General features: G+C 26.6%; 1 protein-coding gene across 1 annotated transcript; it reads right to left on the reverse strand.

The window, feature by feature from the left end:
• Positions 1-2,552: 2,552 nt before the first annotated feature.
• Positions 2,553-4,144, reverse strand: LOC114177270. Its single transcript, XM_028062545.1, has 5 exons — positions 3,817-4,144; positions 3,469-3,714; positions 3,290-3,371; positions 2,939-3,153; positions 2,553-2,850 (listed from the first exon to the last, which is right to left on the reverse strand). Exons 1-5 carry the CDS (start codon positions 4,047-4,049, stop codon positions 2,727-2,729), a joined length of 900 nt encoding a protein of 299 aa, XP_027918346.1. The 5' UTR covers positions 4,050-4,144; the 3' UTR covers positions 2,553-2,726.
• Between the last annotated feature and the right edge of the window lie 10,739 nt (positions 4,145-14,883).

A 14,883-nucleotide genomic window follows, 5' to 3' on the forward strand; every position in this document is an offset into this window, starting at 1 on the left:
AAGTTGTTCATCATTTATGTCATTCAACTAAGGTGTTTATTCCTTGTGGATCCAAGAAAAGTGTTTCTTCATCTCTTGTTTGATTCTAGAGAGGTGTCTTCATCCTTTGTGAGACTCAAAAGAGATGTTCATCCCTTGTGAATTTCAAGGAGGTATCTATCATCTCTTATAACGTTAAGTATAAATTGTTCTTATTCATTCTTGTAAGCAATTTATTTTTAATATTTGAGTTAATATCTCTCTAGAGAGATTATCAACTAGACGTAGGGTCTTTTGATCCAAACGAGTACAAAGTACCTTATCCAATTTTTTCTATCCTACCCTTTTTATTTTATTGTGATTATTAACATAAAGGAAGGGAGTTTAATTTAACTTTGATATTAAAAAGGAAAAATTTTAAAAACACAATTTTATTACCAAACCAATTCACTGTCCACACACAAATATTCTACTGCACGATTTTAAGAATTTTTAGATTATAAATATATGTCAACCAATAATCATAATTTAATTGGTGTGATGTAAGTTAGATTTGATTAAACTAAAAAATCCATATATTGGTAGTTTAAAATTGTTACTCACTTAATTTTAGAATTGTAAGAGAGGGTCAAAGCCTCTAAATCAATCTAAGTTATCACAAGTTTCAGTGAAACTGAGTTAAAATAACTCCAAATTTTTTATTAAGACCAAAATCGAATGTGATACATATGAACTAGACTTGTTCACCAGGTTGTGATGAAAACAAAGTACACTTTGATGCAGCCCAATGATAACCCAACACAAGTAAAAAAATGGAATGGAAAAAATATACACAATCCATTCGACTCTCCTTTCTCCCTCACTTCTTTTAACTCGATCAAAATTTCTCAATTCTAAAATTATAGGGTTTTCGATTTTCATCACTAGTCGCTCTGCATATTTAACACATGTCATGATCAACATATTAATATGATTACTTTTTTCATGGCTATTTCAGTAATATGGAATTTAGTTCCAATTTTTATATTAGAGAAAAAGTTGATCGAATAAAAAGGAATTTAAAATCTGCAAATCCTTGAAATTACATATGAGCTAATCCGTTTAACTTGTCGATATGCGCTAAACCACACCAAACTTATTTTGTTAAGCTCATGAATAAGAGTCATGTTAGATTGATCTACCAATGACATATGTTAATTCACGTATATAATACTTGTAAATGAAAATTTTAAATATCAAATTGATATGCATGTAAAACACATATACTAATGCTATGTTTGGATCAGGGTGGGATAAGAGACGAAGAGGAGGGAAAAAAAGAGTGAAGAGTAGAAGAAAGTAAAGTTATCTATTTCATTAAATTATTTCAATTTTAAAATAATTGTGTATAAGATAGAAGTGGATAAAAATATTATATATATATATATATATATATATATATATATATATATATATATCATTACAGTTATTGCCTCAAATATTTTTTTTTCTATTTATTTTTTATCGTACTCTTTTCATATTTTTTTTTATTTAAATTCAAAATAAATGTAAACTATTTTAAAATGTTTTTAAATCTATAACCAATGCATCTATTGAAAGGAGGTCCACCTAAATTAATATATGTAAGCATCAGTCCTGTACAAATCATAAGTTGACTAACAAATTTGAGAAACTAATTATTTAAGTAAAAAAGTACTATTTTTAAAAATAAAAATTAATCTATTTTAATTTTATTTATAAAAACTTTTGTCAAGTTTGTCGATAATAATTCTATTTACTGAACCAAACACTGTAAATGATAATTCTAAATAATATTTAAATAAAAATTTAATAATCTCAAAAATCAATTATAGATATTCATTTTAAAACTTAAACTTCAAATAAACAAATTCAGTCCAAAATAACTTTAATTTTATTGAGTTTTTGTTGCCAGTGTTAGAGTTTTTTATTTTTTATTGCAGAACTGTATTCTTAGTTGGTCAAGTTCAATTTCAGTTCTGTACCAAAACTTACAATTTATCTTTATCAGCTCTACATGTTCTTGTCACAGTCTGTATCTCAAACTAATAACTTGAGTGGCACTAAAATCCTCCACCCACCATGCTTGAATTCCAAAGTATTGACTTCATGACAGTATCAAACTTAACTTCACTTGTTCCCTTCCACAGAAAAGGCAAAAATCTCAACCACATGTCCAAAAAATTTAGACATCTTACAATCACAAGGCACCGTTCTATGGTATTGGAATTACTATTTGAGTTTGCCTTTCAACAAAGTTTAGGAGTTCAAACCTTTACTGTTCCTTTCTGCATTAAGCATTCAACAGGATACTATACAGGTGCAAACTCACATTCTTCCCCTATATATTCTCTGGTCATTGCATAGTTTGCTGAATAAATCATATTTACACAAACATATATTAACATGTTAATCTTATTAGCCCCTGGTTTGATGGTTAAATTTTCTTTGCAGGACTGTTGTGAGCTTCAACTTGCAATATTTTAAGCACAAAGAGAATCAGGGATAACTAATCCATCATACACGACAAGATACCCCAAGGTCTAAATCATCTCTTATGAAACTCAATTTAATCTTCAGGCTTCCATTACATTTATGAACTCACATTCATCTACATCTTTAGATTGTATTGAATAATAAGTTTATTATTTCAATTAAACATCAGAACAACTTGAACTACTACTGATCAGTATCTATGTTCCTGCTATACCTTGACCGAAAGAATACAGTTAGTTACAATTTGGTGGGTTCTTGGAACATTTATACACAGCAGACGCAGGCTGCTTGTATGCAGGAATGTCACTGGGATCAACAAAGCGAACTTCACCAGGTGAAAAAGACAAATCCCTGTGCCTGAAATTCAAAAAATTAAAAGTGATATCTAGAATTAAGAAGCCAAAATTATAGGCACTATGGCTTAAGCTTGGAACCATGCAGTTACCTTCGTAGGTCTAGTCCTATCAAACCAGCCTGAAGAATTGTCAAGTTATCAGAATCAGGCGAAACTATAATAACGGTGTCACCTGAGTACTGAGTTTCGAGAATCGACATAAGTTGTGTCACACGAACAAAAACATCTGCAACACTCTCGTTCGGAGTTCCATCATCAATAGGAGGAGGCTTTATGTTTGGAGATATACCATCTGACGCATACACCTGCACCATTTCAAGGTCTTACTCTATCATTTCATATGTTACCATGTGTGGGTGTGTGACGAACTATAGCTCATGAAAATTAACTAAAAAAATATCCAATGGTTTTTAAAGAAAAGATTAGAGGGATAAATCCTACTTCTGAAACAGATTCCAGTTTCTTTCCTTCATAAGCACCTAATCCACGGGCATCCAGAAAGCTGTATTCTGGAACTATATAGCTGAAATCAGAGAATTTTGCAACAATAGTGAGGCTTTCAAAGTTGTGATTATAGTTTAAAAATCAAATAGAGAAAAAAAAAAAGCAAACAAACAAACCTACGGGTAACTCCATTAACAGAAGCAATGATCTCTGCAGTCTGGTAAGCTCTTTGAGTTATAGCAGACCAGATCCAACATCCTTTGTCACATGCTCCCATTTCTTTCAAATCAAAAGCTGCTTTTATAGCCTGTTTTTTCCCTCTTTCAGATAAGCCATTATCCACTGAAGTCTTCTCCACGGGGTTGGTGTTGATAATTCCCATGCTCTCGAACTCAGACTCACCAGCTCTCACCAGAAAATACCTGCCCAAACCACAACCAACAGGGTAACATAACATATTTATTACTTATTACTATTCTCCGCAAATTAACACTTCATCACAAGAGAATCGGTCACGGGATTACCGGTTGGTGAGGCGTGGTGGGGGCATTTGGAAGAGGCCGCTGGCACCGGCCACCGGCTCTGTTACGAACAGAGAGGTTGCGAATGAGAGATTGAAATTGAAGGAGATGGTGAATGCGGTGGTGCTGAGGAGGTGGCGCCGCCGGAGGTGGACGTTTACGGGTTCCGGAGGAGGAGACGACGGTTGTGGTAGGGAAAGAGAAAGTGGTTCCCTCGTTCGATTTGGTGCCAACATTTTCTTCCTGGGTATTAATGGCGGAGGTTTACAACCTTATCAATACCAGCGTCAATAACAGACCACCACATCCAACCTAAATAAATTCAACTGATTTTCTTTTCCTTTCAGATAAATTCAATCTGAATTAATTTTCTAGTGTTATGTAACTAATTTTATAGATTTAATAATTAAAATTATGAATAATATTTTTAATATTTATAATGAGATAATTATTCTTTAATTTACTTATCTTTTTGTTAAAGGCTGCAAGGATTCCTACACAATTTCCAGAAAACTTTTTGTGAAAAGGTTTTTTTACGGTGTTTTAGTAGTCTCCTTATTTCATTTTTGAAAACTAGACCTTACAGACATTTTGATGTTGCAGTCTCTCGAGATGCAACTTTGATAATAAACACGTCAATAATTAAAAGTTCATATATTGCTATATTCATATATTTATATTATTCTAATGAATTTTTATTAGAATCATTCTTGTCTATGCATTTAAATAAGGTAAATTTAATTCGTAATTAGTCATTTGATTATTTATTTACGTAAATTTTACTATAAAATTGATATGTATTAAATCACTAACACAGAAAGGATTTTCATCCGTAAACTCCCGGCGTTAAAAATATGTGGAGTCATTTTTTAAATATTTAATTTGAATTGACGTTGGATTAATTTCCAACAAACCTTCTGATACGATCCTTATAAAATTGACGATCTTTTCGAATTTGAATAACTTCTCTAAAATAAAATATTTCGACTAGATATATCAAAATTTATAATTTTACAATTATAAAAAATGTGGAATAAGACATAGATAGAATATAGAATGCATCACAATCTAGTATATTGATAAGTAAAGAAAGATTCTCTTTGATAAGAATGTAAACAAAAATGATAGACACCATAGTCAAAGATAGATAAATATAGACGTCACAATCTAATCAAAGATTAAGTAAAGACACCACGATCAAGATTGATAAGTTCAAGAAAGATTCATCATAAAGACGCTCTGTTTGATAAGAACCAAATAATATTGACGCCACAAAAATTACAATCTTTGATAAGTTAAGGAAGGTTCGCTACAAAAATCCTAGTTCTTACAATTGTGGTAGACTTGATATTTAGAAGGCTTAAAAGATAAAAGATAAAAATGAAAAAAAAAAAATATATATATATATATATATATATAAAATATTAAACGAAATCAAAAAATAACAAAAAATGTTCAAAAATATAAAAAAATTTCAAAGATATCAAAAGATAAAATAAAATAAAAGAAGGATAAGCTGAATCATTTACATAATTAAATTTAATTATATAAATTATTCTTTAGTTGTATGATCTTTATGTCTCATGTCCTTTAAATGATAAAAACTCATCTTCAAGCTCTCCTTGTAGATATTCAGGAGATAGTCATCTATCATACTCTTCTTGATAAAAAAAAAAATGGTCCTCAACTTCGTGTCACTTGAAAATTCTTTCACCATTGCATTGGATAAATAGATAGTTCTCTATTACCTTCATTTCTCGTTTAACATTGGCCTAAGGTCCAATAAACTTTAAATAACGTTGAACTACCGTATGGTCGACGTTAAATAGGAAATTAACATTTGATGTTTCGTACGCATTTTAGGATTGTATTTGAGTTGTTTATATGATTTGACACAATTTTGCTTTAATGTTAAGTCAAATATTATTATGAAACGCGTTTGAAATGTCAAATAAAGTCAACAAAATTTGATTAAAAGTATTAAATCTACGAATTTCGAAAGATGAATGACTAAATTGGTTCAAAATTTCGAGATGGACTAATTCTAAATTCACTGAAAGTTAAGAAAACAAAAACATATTTAACCCTTTATTTTATAATTATTTTAATTATTAAATTATAATTATAATTTAACAATTTTATTCATTAAAATAATTTTTTATTTATCACGTTATCAAATAAGAGAAAAAATTTCACAAATTTTAACTCGAAATCTTTTACTTTTATCTCTCCATCTTTGAAACCAACCGACACCTATCTCCTTAAATTTATTTGTGTCGTGGCCTAAATATAAAAACGGTCTAAATATAATAGTGTTAATGAAATAGATTTTGACATGAAAATAAAAACAAAATAATAAAGTTGATTCCTCTTTAGTCTCGTCGCTATCCTGATATGGTAAGAAATAAAGTCTTAAAAATTACTTGAACTAGTTTTTACGCACGGGTCGTTGTTCTTTTTATTTGATTTTTTATATTTATAACTAAAAACATGATATTTAAAGGCATGTGATGTGGCGATTGTCGGTCTGTCTCCTGTACTTAAGACAGGAAATTTGTCCACCATGTATTACATGTGTCTGTCTGGTGTCATTAGATATTTTTGGGGACTGTATCGAATCGTTGGAATGGAACCAAGTCAATGAACGACCATCGCTGTTTTTCTCTTCTCTGTTTCACTATTCTTTACTTGACCATTGCGTCACAAATCACATCTTACTTCAATTATTCCATTGCCTCTTATGCTTATGCATGCCATACCATATTAATTTCAATAATAAATAATATTATTAGTGTGTGTTTTTCATGTGGTGCTCAGAGCCTTCCTAGTCAGCTCCGACATATTTTTACCAAACATATTTTGTCTCCACAAACAACAACCACTCAAAATTATTTTCATTTGGAATAAAGGAGGAGTGAAAAAGAAAAAAAGAGAGGAAAGAAAGTGAAATATATTTGTGTTGTGAATTATTAATTTAATACTTGTTTGCGTCATATTTCTAAAATTTTAAATCATTTTCATATTTACTAATTAAAGTGTTTCAATGTCTTTCATATCGTTGGTGATGAAACTCATTCGAAATTCGGCTTTTAGAGACCCGATTTCAATTCGGATTTAACCATTCAAATCATTACACAAAAACTTGAGATTCGTCTTCTTAAAAATCGAATTTCGACCTCATATCGCAAAATGTTTTGATCCAATTCCAGTAGAGATAAGCCGAAAAAATAGAATAAAAATCCCTCTCTAAAATTTGACCCTCCAAAAGTCAAATTACATGAATTTTATCACAGACAATGTAAAAAATAGATTGACAATTTGATTTCTAAGTGGTTAAATTCCCGCCTATTACAGTATTTCTATACAGTTTTAAAAAAATAAAGCTACAAAATATCGATTTAAAAACTATTTTAAAAAAAATACTTTTGTTGGAAAATTTTAAACAAATTTTAAAGAACAAAATGAAAATTAGAAAGAAGAAAAGAACAACGTTATCATTGGTATATTGGTTGAAATTTAATTATTATTCCGCCGAAATAAGATTGGTTGAAAACCGTGAAGATCAATGGAAAGTGTGTTTTTCATGTGGTGATGGAAAGCTGTTTGGAATGACAAGACAAACTAAGTAGTGACCAGTCAAATCTCATCTAAAGATTTTTTTTTTTTTTTTTATAAAGTAATTGCGTGGAGAAAAAGTTAACAAAATGAAAAATTTAAAAATATACAAAAATAAAGTTACTTTGATTAAATTATATTTTTTATCCTTATTTTCGTAACAAAATATTAATTTGTTCCCTTAATTTTTTTATTTTAATTTGATTTCTATTTTGATGCAATCAAGTCCTTTTCTTTAGTGATATAGTAACGATGTTAAATAGGATGTCACATATCAGTTATCAGTTCCTGAATTTTTTGAAATTTTTTATTTATTTTTTTATTTTTTTAAAATAAAAATTTTGTCACGTGGCAGTGATAGTGTCACATATCACTATTATGATAGGTGTCATTTTCCTATTCTTAATTTGGTCCCAGTATTTTAATTTTTGTCTCAATTTAGTCCAAACTTTTGAAAAAATTATTCAATTTTATCCCTTTCCAAATTGAAACCAAATTCAATTTCTATATATATGTGCACAAATATTTCTATCAAATTTCAAGTATATATATTTAACAAGATTAAATTTATTTTAATTTATATTTTACATTAAATTTTATTTAAAATTATTTTAAAGTTATTAATAGAAAATCATGTTAATAACAAAAAAATTCATAAATTATATTGATATTTTACTATATAATACTTTAATATTATTTTTTATTTGAATTTATATTTTAAATAATTGAATATTTTTAAAATGTGTAAAATTCAATAATTTCTATACAAATAATTTAGTTGGTGTAAAAATAACAATTATATAATTTTAGAAAAAATAATTAGTTTATGTAACAATAAAAAACAAATAAATTTAAAATTTAAAAACAATTTTAAGTAAAACTGAATGTGAAACAAATTTCAATAAACTTAGTTTTGTTGAAAATATATAATAAAAATATCAATTTGAATAAAAAAATTCAAATTTAATAAAAATATTTGTATAACATTTATATAAAAGTTAATTTTTGTTTTAATGTGGAGGAAGACAAAATTGCACAATTTTTACAAAAATTAGGACTAAATTGAGACAAAAACTAATATACAGGGACCAAATTGAGAATGAGAAAATGACACCTGGCATATTAGTGACACGTGTCACTGCTACGTGGCACGATGTCAATTTGACACGTGACAAATTTACAATTTTTAAAAAATATAAAATATAAAAAAAGTTCAAAAAAATAAAAAAAAATTCAGAAACTGACATGTGACACCCCGTATTTAACACCCTTACACCACTAACAAAATTGATTACATCAAATTTCCCAAAATTAGGACCAAATTGAGATAAAAAAAATAAAGAAACCAAATTGATATTTTGCTACAAAGACGAAGACCAAAGATATAATTTAACCTAATTATAAATCACATTTATAATAAATTATAACATTTATTTAAACTTTTTTGTAATAAGTAAAATACTATTAATAATAGTAGATAACTATAGTAATAATTGTTGGATCTTTTCTATAGAATTAAAGAAAGATTTAATGTTAATAAGAAATGAATCTAACTGATAAATAAGAAATTGACAACTATTTTATTCTAGAACTTTTTAGGTGATAAGTTTATATACTTTATAGGTGATAACTTTTTAGAATTTTATATACTTAAATTTATGTCTAAATTTTTAATAATGTTTAAATAGATTTTCTTAAAATAATTTTTTAGCTTATTTTTCACTTTTTCACTTACATTGTACTTATTTCTACAGGAGTACTAATTTATGTAGACAAAAAAAAAAGTAGTTTATTTCCACTAATTTAAACAGAAAAACAACCATAAAAAGGCAGAAAAAAAATACATTTGAGCTATCTAAGAACATAAAGTAAAAAAAAAGAAAAGAAAAACAACATAAAAACAACATTTTACAAATTTAATTTAAGAATAACGTGAAAATAGATTATACTATATAACATAACTCACTATAATATAATTAATTATAATATAATAAATTATTATATAATATAATATTAAAATAAATTTCTCTAATAAAAAAATTCATATAGTAATAACAAAAAGTTATTAATTATTATACAATAATAATAATAATAATAATAAATAGTATTAAAATATATTTGTATAGTTATATGTGGAAAGCTACCGATCATTATTTATTTTTTTCTGTATTTCTTTTACGTTGTTTTGGAAGAGAAAGAACACAAATTCCGATGTGTATCAAATGAATCACTCTCGATGGTTGGGCAGGTGTAGAAGTCAAACGCACCTATATAATCTAGCCGTTGCTGTTAGTAGTCCAGCTTCTTTAAGAAGGGGGGTGTGCATATTTTTAACGTGTGCTTCTAAGATATTATTTAAATGCTATCAATGTTTTGTTGTTTTACAATTGACAAACGCTACACAAAATAGTATAGTCCCATCTCAATTAATATGTGTCTTTTCTACTCGCCTCCATTTTGGTTGAGTGTAGTGGATGGTTGACCATGGCGATACAAGCACAAAATTATATATTTAATATAAATGTTATTTATATTATATAAACGTTTAATTAGCAATTTAGTTTTTATGTTTATACTTTTATATTTTCATAATTTTTTATTTAGTTGAGTTTTTAACTTTTTTAAATAGAGTTTATAAAGAGTATTATTTGGGTACTATCACAAAGAGAGAAAAGTAACGCAGTGTTTCTTTGTATGGATGACATTGTTTGTGTATTTGTTATGGATGAATTTATGCGCGAGCCATTGTTCTTTTGAGCGGAAATAGATTGATTTGCAAGAGCGGATTTGCGGGATCGCTACCATATTCCATCTTTGCATGTATGCAACGATTTGAGAGTGTTATAATTAATTTTACTAAATTAACCCTACATAACTAATTTATAATAGTAAGTCTAAAAGCATAAACTAATTATCTTTAAAATGTGTTCTAAGTCATCATCTTCATATCTCTTAAATGTTCAATCTCTTGTACCATCAAGAGTCTTAAATAGATTTGTTCTTTCAATCTTTTGTTCCTTGCCATTTTCATAGGTCCTTTGAATTGTAAATATTCATCAAGTTCTTTTTGTATGAAATCCAGGGATAGTCCTCTATCATTTCCTCCTTCTTGAAGATAATTTGTCCTCAAATTTGTACCACTTTGAAGTGTAGGAGATAGTTCACAATCATATCCTTCTTGCTAAAGATAATTTGTCCTCAAATTCGTCTAACTTGAAGTGTAGGAGATAGTTCACAATCATATCTTCCTTGCTAAAGAGAATTTGTCCTCAAATTCGTCTCACTTGAAGATTCTTTATTACTGTCTCTTTGAGTTCTTAGCAGATATCTAAGAACAACTAAATAAAAAAAACACACTTTCAATGTCAGTTATTGCACAAACAAAAAATATGTAAATCAGTCAAACCATGATAGATCTTCCGAGGCTATCTAACCTATTTCCACATCTTATTATGGTATAAATAGATTGACTTTCCTTCCTCTACACTTACAATAATTAAAAAAAAAAGTCAATAACATAATTTTTTATTTAAAACATTTCTCTTTTTTAATTTTGTTAAATCACTCTTGTTTTCATTGAAAAGAAAAAGACTTCTAATCAAATCTTAATTAAATATATTTTTTTAGTGATAAAACTACTGACATTGTTTTATATGATTTTAAGAGTTGTTAACATTTAACTCTTTTTATTTAAGCGTTTTTCTGAAAAAATACGTATTGATAGTATAATATTTGCTTTAAGTCTTCTACAGAAGATATATGCAATATACAAATTCTTCATTTAAGAGGTTAATAACACAAGTTTTGTAATTTTGTTCTAATTTGACTTTCTTAATCCCATTACAAAAAACTATCACTTTTGCTACCATCTATTTTAGTCGCAAATCAATTAATGACTAAATTAAAAATTAGTGGCAAAATAACTACTGAAATAAAAATCATTAATCTACTAAATTAATTGGTCATTTTTTATAAAATAATCACTAAAATTTTAGTGGCTAATTTGATCGCAAAAATAAAAAGATTTAACTATGCGTCGAAAAAGTGTATTCGCAATATTTGATTTACTTTGTTAAAAAATATCGTTACTGGAAAACGTATTTTCTTGTACCGGTTTTAGTTCAATTTTTCCGTAAAAGCATTCTTATGAAGAAAATATAAATTTATTTTTTCAGGGTTACAAAAAAATCAGTTACCCTTATTAAATTATATAACGTGATAAAAAAATTAAATATACTAATAAAATAATAACATATTATTCTTTGCCTTTTAGAGAACTCATATAAATATTTATAATATATTTTAACCATTACAAGTAATTTAAAAATATTTGTAGGAATCATAGTTATCAAATTTGATTTTTTTTCACATGAATTTTTTTCTCTAAAACCAAAGGTTCATCTAAAATAAGAGGAATCATTCGATGCTCAATGAATAAGGTTTTTGTTGGTTTTTTCAATTCATACGGTAAAAACGAGCTTGATGAAAAGAAATGGAAAAGATAAAGGCTGAAAAGGTTCTGAATGGATTAACCGGTGGCAGGTAATTTAGTCAAAGTATAAAAAAAGGAAAGTAACATAATGACTAAATTATTTTTATCAATAATGATTTGGAAAATGACAAGTGAAATGACAACTAGTTTATATGTTTATAATAGCAAACTGATTAGCATTTTGTTCCCAAAAAAGAAAACTTTTACTACATTTAAGATCACTAATAAAACGAATGATAGTGGGTGAGAACGACGGATCTTCACCAAAATATTTGAGGAACCAAAATAATATATTTAAAATTTATATATTTAATATTATTGTGATTAATTCAATAAAAATAATACATAATCTAGTACATTTATAATTATCAAAGAAATTACACATATCTAAAGGAATGTCTATCATTTTTTCATATTTTTCAATTTATGATAATTGAATTATAATTAAATTTTTCAATTAACTTTTTTCGATGTAAATAACCATATTATCTGTAAAATATTCATCTTCCATTTTATTAACATGCATTTGATTCAAAAAATATTCACAAGCTTTCATTTCATTGTTATGCGATAAATAATCATATTATCATGTTTTCATCTACACCGGTAGTTTCTCTATCAATTTTAAAAAATAAATTTATTCTTTTGTTTTTCATTAATATACCTATTTATAAAATAAGTTTAAGACTAAAAAATAATTTATCATAATCTAATAAAAAATTGAGAGAATAATTACTAAAAAAAACTATAATAATCAAGTTACAATTAAAAATCGACTATGAAAAATCACAGTACATTATTTCTTCTTCTAATTAATAAAAAACGAATATAAAAAAGGTCATGAAATAAAAAATAATGTTAAATGTTAAACAAATAGTTCACTATCAAGTGAGACAAGAGAAAACTACCTTATTTATTTATTTAATAATGGAAAAAAATATGAAAAAATGAGGATATAAATACTAAGTTTATGTCTTTTTTTTAGTAACAAAAGAAAATAAATAAACATGAAAGAAGAATACAACATATAAAAAATTCAAAAGACAATGAGAGAGAAAATAAAAAATATCTTAATAATTTTGTTTCTTTATATATTTAATTTAATATTTAATTATTTATTATTCTATTTTATAAAATAAATAAAAAATATTTAATTTAATTTTATTAATTTTAAACATAATATTATTTAATTTAAAAAAAAACAATTCAAAATAATAAAAAACAAATAAAAAAATTTAAGGTGGGGGACCGTACCCCGCTTGCCCTTGCATCCTCCGCCACTCCTTAGTGGATCAAACAGAGTTATCATCGGACAGAGTTTGCGCTAAAATAATATTTAGAATGATAATTGACATTATTGTAAATGCAAAAAATTCTCGTATAAAATGAAAATTTATTAGAAATATGTTTAAGTGTAAGAATCAATATCCAACATTTATAATTAGGCAACTTATTCTAATTTTTATTTTGAATATTATATGTCATACAATAATTGAATAATATTATTATATGTAATTTAGTGATATTTGTTATGTCCTTTATAGATTTAAGTAATTCATACAAATTAGAATAGATAATTTTGTCTTTCATGCTTTTTGCAGAAAAAATGTTTCTAACTTCTTGGATTAATCAGATTTTTTTTTTAATTTTAATGAAACTATATTCATTGATTTTAATGCAAATCGTTCATTAAAATTGGTTAATGATTTATTTTTTTATTTTTTTATTTTAGGGTGATCATAAAAACACTCATCCAGAATATTTAAGCAAGAAAAAAATGTTTAAAATAACTCTTTAAAACAAGAATGTTGATTATATTGTTGAACATATGATACACGTTGGGAAGTTGATTAATATAATTTTAGAATTTAAAATTTAATTTCATATCGTGTTGGTTTAAATTATCATGTTTTCATTATTAATTTCAGGTGATGCTTTCAAGGTTTTTAGAATCTATATTTTATTTTCTTATTAAATTCATGATAAAAAAATAACTTAATTTAAATACCATGGTAGGAAAATAACTTCGTGGTTGTGAATAATATTAAATATTTTGATGACATTTCCGTATATATGAATCAAAATCTAACGGTAATAAACTGATATCATTGAAACAATGTTGTGAATGATGATAATCTTTTAAGAATTCATAACTCTTAAGATCAAAGAGGTTACTCTCAAAATTGTTATGTTGTGAATTAAAATGAGAAAGTGTGAAATCACATTTAATAGAGAATTTCTAATAAATAAAATATCATATATTATAATATAATATAGAGTAAAAGGTACAAAGTATATTATAACTAACCATTGAGTCATATCAAAATATACGGGAAAACAAATATTCTAGGCACATAACAATGTCATAAAAATCACTTAAAATATAAAATAGTTATGTAAAAAATTGTTCAACAAAGCACGAAATATAAAGCAAAGTGATTCTGTAAAAGAGGCTCAACAAAGAACAAGATGTAACATCTAATCTAGATAGCAACATCACCACCATCCTAACAATCAACAAGTGTCTCCACATTTGCTCACACCAACATTTGGTGATCATTGCAAAAAGGAAAACACAACAAGGAAACACATACATAAAGAAAAGTAAGCTAGTGTATTTCAACATTCTTGCATAAATATAAATACATAGGTACATAATCCAAAAAACTCATACATGGAGAAAAGGATCATTAACTCACAAAATTTTAACTTAATTAAACACCAAACTGTCTTTGACTTGATATCCAGATTATGCGTTTAATATAGAATTCTAAGGAAGTATGCACCTGCGTTTGATATCTACATTTTTTATCTAGACATCTCCTATATAAAGGCATACACTAACCACACCATCATCAAGAATTTCTCTTGAAACTCTTGTATCATCAACAATCCACATTATCTCAGAATAATTATCATCCCAAGCTAAACTCATCAAGTACATGTCTAACAAAATGCCACAT

Source organism: Vigna unguiculata, chromosome 3 (assembly GCF_004118075.2).
Source record: "Vigna unguiculata cultivar IT97K-499-35 chromosome 3, ASM411807v1, whole genome shotgun sequence".
NCBI classification, from domain to species: Eukaryota; Viridiplantae; Streptophyta; class Magnoliopsida; order Fabales; family Fabaceae; genus Vigna; species Vigna unguiculata.

Coding starts and splice junctions, on each gene's coding strand:
- LOC114177270 (XM_028062545.1), bottom strand. CDS start 4,049: ATGTTGGCACCAAATCGAACGAGGGAACCACTTTCTCTTTCCCTACCA. Junction 3,154..3,289: donor AACTGGAATCTGTTTCAGAA/GTAGGATTTATC, acceptor GAAATGGTGCAG/GTGTATGCGTCAGATGGTAT. Junction 2,851..2,938: donor ATAGGACTAGACCTACGAAG/GTAACTGCATGG, acceptor TTTGAATTTCAG/GCACAGGGATTTGTCTTTTT.